The 7,821-nt window shown below is 36.8% G+C and overlaps 1 protein-coding gene across 1 annotated transcript; it reads right to left on the bottom strand.

The window, feature by feature from the left end:
• Positions 1-269: 269 nt before the first annotated feature.
• On the bottom strand, positions 270-2,256 carry LOC143539602 (glutathione S-transferase T1-like). The gene is made up of 7 exons (XM_077032873.1): positions 2,180-2,256; positions 1,902-1,975; positions 1,233-1,293; positions 1,100-1,153; positions 947-1,026; positions 660-862; positions 270-563 (listed from the first exon to the last, which is right to left on the bottom strand). Exons 1-7 carry the CDS (start codon positions 2,242-2,244, stop codon positions 372-374), a joined length of 729 nt encoding a protein of 242 aa, XP_076888988.1. The 5' UTR covers positions 2,245-2,256; the 3' UTR covers positions 270-371.
• Between the last annotated feature and the right edge of the window lie 5,565 nt (positions 2,257-7,821).

Genomic DNA, 7,821 nt, shown 5'->3' with positions numbered 1-7,821 from the left:
ATCACCGTCACCTTATGTCAGACTTCCAACAGACAAGTTTGGTGGTCTCTTTCTCTCTTTTTTAAAAAAATAATAATAATGTTTTTGAAGAAAGTTTGGAATAAAATAAAACAGAAAGAATCTATCCCAAAATCTAGGTCTCGTACCCAGCCGAGCCGACCCGCCTGTTTTGCCTGGTATAAACAAAAGTCATTTATTAAGGTCAAACTGATGATTACACATATTATTGATATGGTATTTTCTAAGTGAAAACTTAACACAGAACATACAGCAACATTAATTGCTAAATCACACAAGCATTTAACTAAGTTTAGCCTTTGAGTAAAGACATTTAGATGATCAAGATACCTTTCGGAACTTGGCATGCGACCTCACAACTTCGACTTCACTTCATTTTTAACAGATGCTGTTGCCATCCGCTCTCGAATTCTTTTCTGGGCTTTAAATAGAACCCTGTGAACTTCATCAAAATAAGGTGCAGTCGCCTTCTTTGTATCTTCCATCCACTTAACAACTTTCTTATACGGGCTTAATATCCGATCATGATCCTCCTCACTCAGAAACTGAAGCACGTGAAATTTTGCGTTTCAATAAGTAACCAAATAGAAGCAGAAACAAGAGAACTTGATCAAAACATTTTGATATATACGAAATGTTACCTCAAGTTGCATGATTTCACATACTAAGCTGATATCAGCTATTGATGGCTGTAAGCTTCCAACCAGAAACCGTCCATCGTTTAGCCAAAAATCTTCTAATTTGGATAAAGATTTCATGAGTAACTTCTCGCCTTCCTTGGCTGCTTGAGGGTTTGAAGGGAGTCCGTTTAGTGGTGCAAGGATGGTGTTGAAAACAAGCCCGACTGAAAGCAAAACGCACAATTAAATTATTTGAAAAATACTAAAATTTCGTAAATAAAATGCGAAATTTGTAATATAGTTGCTACCTGTACCGCGACGCAAATTGGAATGATGCCAGTCTAAAACTGAGTGAATCTTGGATCTTTTGAACAGATCACTAGGGTACCTATGAATATGAAAATGCTATTTTTGTTAGTTAAGAATTTGTATGCTGACATGAAAAATGACAACTGACTCACCAGTGACTAGCCACTCCAGGAAATGCACACGATAAGTAGATAAGAATTGCGTGACTGCAAATTAAAACGATATGTTTACTTGATGTAAAGAAAAATAAAATGAAGCCATAAAGAAAGAGATAAAAGATATAACCTCTCAAACAGCTTAAATCGTCCATCAACGATTGCGGGGACTTGGCACATGGGATTAATTTCTGCATAAAACAAGATTAGTGAACATACTTATGTGTTAATGCAAAGCAAAATATGTCATCTAAACTAGGGGTGTGCACGAAACCCAAAAACCGACTCGAAACCGGAAAAACCAAACCAAATTAGAAACCGACGGTTCGGTTTTGTATTTTGTTAAAAACCGAACCACATCGAAAAACCCGATTTTGAATCGTTTATGTTTTATAACCTTGAATGTTTGTTTTATTTTTAACGTTAATCAGTTATGTTTTGTCGATTTGGATGAGATTAAATACTTTAAATGTAAGTATTTTTATTAGCTCAAACATTCTAGTTCAAAATGTACAATATTATACTAATTATTTATTTTTCTGAAAAATATTAGGCTCGATTTCAAAATATCATGGGTCAAATTTCTTTGCCACAAAAATTACCAGCCCAATTAGCAAAACCAGACAAACAAAATTGAACCCGAAAAACGAAAAAAACCGAAACCAAACAATTTTGGAAAAGCAAAACTTTGGTTTTCGGTTCGGTTTTAGCCCAAAACCGCACAACGCAAGCCCCTAATCTAAATGAGCAGGATTCGATACAAAAATAAAAATGGGGGGGGGGGGGGGGGGGGCAAAACCTTTATATTCGGGGGAGAATTGCTTGTTTTTCAAGACATCTACTAGGATTTCCTCAAAATCTATCCCATTTACCCTTCAAATCACATCAATAAGAAACAGTAATTAAACAAATATCAGGCTAAGTAAATTCACCTAAACCAACATCAAAGTACCAAAATTGAAGTAATATTACAGAAATTGTTGAAACAAGTGAATGAAACCCTAACTTAATTTGCAGAAATTTAACAAACGGATTGAATAGTTGTAAATGTAAATAGAAATGAAGATGGTCAGTTACTTGCAGAAGATGAGAACTGCACGAGAAGGTTGAGACATCCGATCAACATATACTTTCAACGCCATACTTCTCACTTCTCTCTAGAAACAACACACAACTGTGTGTATAATTTGGACTCGTAATGCTTTGAATTGCCCCAAATGAATATTATCTTTGACTTTTGTTTTTCACCCAAAAAAGCAATCATTAGCTGTGGCTGCACAAAAGAAAAAAAAAACAAATCAAAACAAAAAAGTTTTTTTTAACGCCTCTTCGAGTACCAAAACCTGCTAGATGTATGCCCCGTGTGATGCGGCGGAGTACACGCACAAACAAGACATTGAAAGCGTAAGTGGTAACCTCACAATATTATGCACGTAGCCTGACTGTAATATGCGTGTAATGCGATGTCAGACGTATAACAATTGCCGGCGAACATGTAACTCGACCTGACACATGACCCATGCCCACCCGACTAGACCCGTTGCGGTCTTAACTCGTAATCACGTAACATGTTATATTTTAAAATTAAAAAAAAAACAATATCATACTTAAATTAAAGATAATAAAATGCTTATTTTTACAGTTTAATTCTTTTTAAAAAAATATTAACATGTAAAAAAGTTACGATCAGTAAAACTTCATGAGGGTAGTTAGTTTAGAATAAGAGGGTAAATATGTAACTATTTAATAAGTTAACAAAACTTACTCTTAAGTTTAAGGACTATTATTGTAAGTGATTTTCAAACTAAATTACAATTTAGCCGAACATCTATATTACCCCTACATTTTCAAATTTGTTTGCATTAGTGATTATAATTTATGCAATAAGAGGTCCTTCACTTATGCATTATATATAGTATAAATAAAACAAAATTAATTTAGGGGGTGTTTGATATTCCTTATTTTTGCCTCCTTATAACTTATAACTTATTGAGAAGTTAAAAAGGTGTTTGGAGTTGCTTAATGTGTGAGTGGCAAAGTTCTATAAGTTGCAAGGTTATGACTTATGAATTATGGATAAGTCATAAAGAGGTAAAAATAAGGAATCCCAAGCACCCCCTTAGTAATATACAAATTCTAAACAGAAACGAACGAAAACGGATTAAAATTTATACAAACTATACAAGGGAAATTATGTGTATTTAGCAATATATCATGGGGTTTCTTTAATTGAAGGTTTCTAAGGTTCTGAGCCATACTTGCAGAGTATGAAAAGATGATAACTTGAAATTTAAAATGATGGACTACAAAGCAAGTTCCACACCCATGAGTAAAATTGATCCATTATCACCTGATGAAACTGGTGAGTATGTTGATCATACCTTGTATAGATGCATGATTGGATCTTTAATGTATCTAATTGCATCTAGGCCTGATTTAATGCATGCAACACGTGTGTGTAAGATATCAAGCTTCACAAAGGGAATCTCACTCAAGTGCTGCTAAAAGGATATTTAGATATCTCAAAGGTGCACTAATGTTAGGTATCTAGTATGCATCCAGCATTAAGGCCCATCTTGTTGGTTTTATAGATAGTGATTTTGTAGGTTGCCAAATTACAAGAAAATCAGGATGTGGAAGATGTCAGTTCTTTGGAGATGCATTGGTGTCTTGGCAGAGCAAGAAGCAAACTACTGTTTCAAAATCAATTGCTGAAGCTGAGTACATTGCTCAAGCAAGCTACACAGGTCAACTACTTTGGCTACAAAACCAACTAAGATTATGGGATACCAACTTTGAAACACCATTGAAATTGGACAGTGAAGCTTCTTTGAACATCACCAAAAATCCAGTTTAGCATTCAAAGACCAAACACATAGAGATCATACATCACTTCATAAGAGCTATGAAAAATGTTTGATTTCAATTGAACATGTTTCATCCGAAAATTAGTTAGCTGATGTGTTCACAAAAGCACTTGATTTAGCAAATTCCGAAGACCGATTTCCAGACTAGGAATGTTAAATCTTTTATTAATCATTTTTCAAAATCAAAAACAAGTATTTACAACTAACTTTTGATAATAAAATGTATTCAATTTCTCTCCAAAAAGACTGTTTATACATCTTTTATTAGGGATGAGCTTGGGATGGTATCGGTACCGATTCCGATAATATGAAATATTTGGTACTGGTACCGGTATCGGTTCGGTACCAATATTTCATGCAAAATTCGGGAAATACCGGTACCGTAACGATACCGAAAACTAAAAACTTGGTACTAATTCGGTACCGAATTCAGTACCGATATCAGTATGGTACCAGTACCGATACGCTCATCCTTATATTTTGATGTATAATTCCATAGAAAACTGTTGTTTTCAAAAGTATTGATCAATTTGTCTTAAAATTAATGATCAATGTTTTCAAAAATACTATTTTTCTAAACTGTTTAAAACATGTGTTTTTCAAACTACTGATCAACGACAAGCAACAGTTGTTTCATGTTTCCAATAGTTGTTTGGAATTACTAGCCATTGTTTCAATAGAATAGTGGTTTTAACGGTAACTATTGATCACCCACCTGCTAAAACTGCCTAAACCTTCATCAATCAAAGATTGTCTTTCATAATCATCTTTCTTAACCCTAAAGAAACCTTTTACCTATATTACATCTCGTTATCTCACAATTCACTCATACAACTTGCTTTCCACCATCATCTTTTAATACTCTGAAAGTATGGCTTAAAACCCTAGAAACCTTCAATTCAAGAAACCCCACAACTGGTTACCTTACCTCACAGCAAACCAACACCACCCATAGTGTTGGGACCAAGATCCTTGATCCATGAAGATCAATTATCCTTGGCGTTCGTTGATATCTGCTTCTAGGACTAAGGATCCTGTATGGTTCAAGGATCCTCAACAGTTGACTTCAAATATGTTTTAATCTATTTTTGCAGGTACTGAAACATGTTTACCAGCCATCCTATTTTCACGGAAGATATATTTTACCAAGTCACCTCAGTTGTTCTTCTTTCACGAACGGTAATGAAGAAGTGGTAAACGAACGTGGCCGAGTTTATAGGAAATTAGTTAGTATCCGTTGTAATCTTTTGGATATATAAACAACAAATTATGGCTGATCACACACAACACTTTAGCATACTTAGAATTATCAGCAAGAACACTTTCTACTCATACTTAGCCGTAATTCCAACCTTTGTAATCATTTTTAGCATAATATAAATTGGTAGTGATAGTTTTCACTACTCGAGGTTTTTATGCCAGAGGTATACTAGTTGCCAAGGGCTTTTCCTCATATAAATCCCGATGTTCATCTTTTAGAATCATTATTTTGTTCATTTCATTCATACAAGCATCAAACCTCACAAGCGGATTTGGTTACTTGATCCTTAAACCGATTTTTGACCAAAACAATTTAGCGCCCACTGTTGGGCCATTGGTTCTTTAATCCCAAAAGTTTCTACCTCTATTAAATTCCTATACTCAAATTTATCACTCAATAGCCTCTCAAAGAAGAGTTGTTTCTACAACCGTTGTTTCAAGTGTTTCGGCTCAAATGTCTTTGCCACCACTACCTTCCTCTACGAATCCACAAAAACCTATAACTGTTGCTCAGAAGAAGGAGTCTGCTGTTTTCTCTGGATCAAAATCCACCACTGTCTCCCATGCGGTAACTACTAACAATGATGTTTCTGTTTTATGTGCGCAGCTGAAAAACTATATGGAGCAGCAAAACAAGACCAACCAGAGGATCCTCCACGAGATTAAGGAGATCAAGAGAACTAGGAAGACTACTGAAAACACAAGTCCCATCATCCCAAAGATACTCGACTTCAGCACTCCAGATTTCTAGGTCAGAGGTGCCCAGGATCCTCTTATCCCCAACAGGGATCCTCAGATCTCTTCCAAAAAGGATACGCAGCGCAATATTCACAAGGATCATCCATCCTTCAATAAGGATCCTCTAGTCAATACTTAAGATCCTCCAGCTAGCATTCACAAGGATCCTCTGCCCACCAGCTTCAAGGATCCTCTATCTTTCAACTTGGATCCTTAAGCTTCCAGACATAATCCATCGTTCATCAGCACCCAGGATCCTACAACCCTTATGGGAAAGAACCTTTCAAGGAGCCACGATCAAGCCCAACTAAGGTCCACGAAGGGGACTTCTTACCCATGTAGACCAATGCTCCTGCTGGACCAACTCTCGACGCTGAAACAATATATCCTGGACATAGCTATGGAGTGGGATCTTTTGATCACACAAGAGGTAATGCTTACAATAACTTATCTTTTGGCACTAATCGCGGTGGTATGCAGGATGCAGGGATCAATCAAACTATAGCCCGTGAGTTACAAAAACTCAAGGATGTGATATCCGGTGTACCGGGAGTCATCAAACCCATCCCGGAGTTACCAGCAGGGAGTCATAACATATCCATATTCGCTCCTCCAATTTGTGATGCTGAAATACCAAAGCGCTTCACCTCCTCTAGCATGAAATTGTATGATGGGTCCACTGATCCTGAGGAACACGTAGCCTTATACCGAGAGAGTATGGAGATTAATCTTGTTCCAGAAAAGCTGAAAGAAGCTTGCTTATGCAAAGGCTTTGGATCAACACTCACAGGATTTGCCCTCAAATGGTTGCTAAGTCTTCCTCCTTATTCGATTACTTCTTTTTCTTATTTGATCAATCTGTTTAATAGTGAGTTTTCATGAAATAGATCCTTTGAAAAGTTAACTAGTGATTTATATAGGATTGTACAACCTCGTGGGGAACCCCTTAGACAGTTCCTTACTAGGTTTGGAAGAGAGGCCTTGGAGATTCCAAACCTAGATGTCCCGATAGCTATTGAGGCATTCAAAATGAGATTACAAAAGGACTCTCCATTTTATCAAGATCCTGTTATGACCCCTTGTAGGAACTTAGATGAAGTTCGAAATAGAGCTCAAAGTTCATCATATTAGAGGAAGATCAGAGAATACAAGATCAACTGAACACTCCAAGAAAAAGTGAATCTCAAGACAAGAGACAAGGATCCCACTTCAGGAATAACAATTCCAAACCATATTCCAAACCAAATGGCCAAAAGATTAATGCTGTGGAGGAAGAAGAGGACGATGAATATTGTCCAAGAATATCCGATTATTGCTTTTCTATGGATACGGGAGGAGTAATGCTTGCTGTTAGGAACTTGGGTGATAAAGCGAGATGGCCAAGGAAGAAAGAGAAGGCACCTCCCCCAAAGATAAATCAAAATGGTATGGTTTCCAAGAAGACTTCAGCCATATGACAGAAGATTGTATCGCCTTGAGAAAGGAAATCAGCTACCTCCTCAGCAAAGTCTACCTCAAGGAGCTGTTTGGAAGAAAGAAGTCTAGGACCCAGGATCCTGAACCGGTCCCGGAAGAGGCTGCTTCACCTCCTCCAAATGCCCAAGTTATCAACATAATCTTCGAAGGCTCTGACATATGTGGGACTTCTTATTCTGCTGCGAAAAAACACGCTAAAGAGTGTAAATTGGAGAATGGTGAAAGGCCAATCAGGACTTCTACAACAATCAAGCAAAAAGTCATATCTTTCGATGAGGATGTTCGAGTCATTGTTCGAGATCCTCATCACGACGGTCTAGTTATTACTTTGTTTATTTCTGACCATTATGTTCACAGGATTCTCATTGACGGCGGGAG

Source organism: Bidens hawaiensis, unplaced genomic scaffold (genome assembly GCF_021521415.1).
Source record: "Bidens hawaiensis isolate Kalapana, Puna unplaced genomic scaffold, B.hawaiensis_p1.1 tig00011951_1, whole genome shotgun sequence".
NCBI lineage: Eukaryota > Viridiplantae > Streptophyta > Magnoliopsida > Asterales > Asteraceae > Bidens > Bidens hawaiensis.
This window is presented reverse-complemented; position numbering and strand designations above follow the sequence as displayed.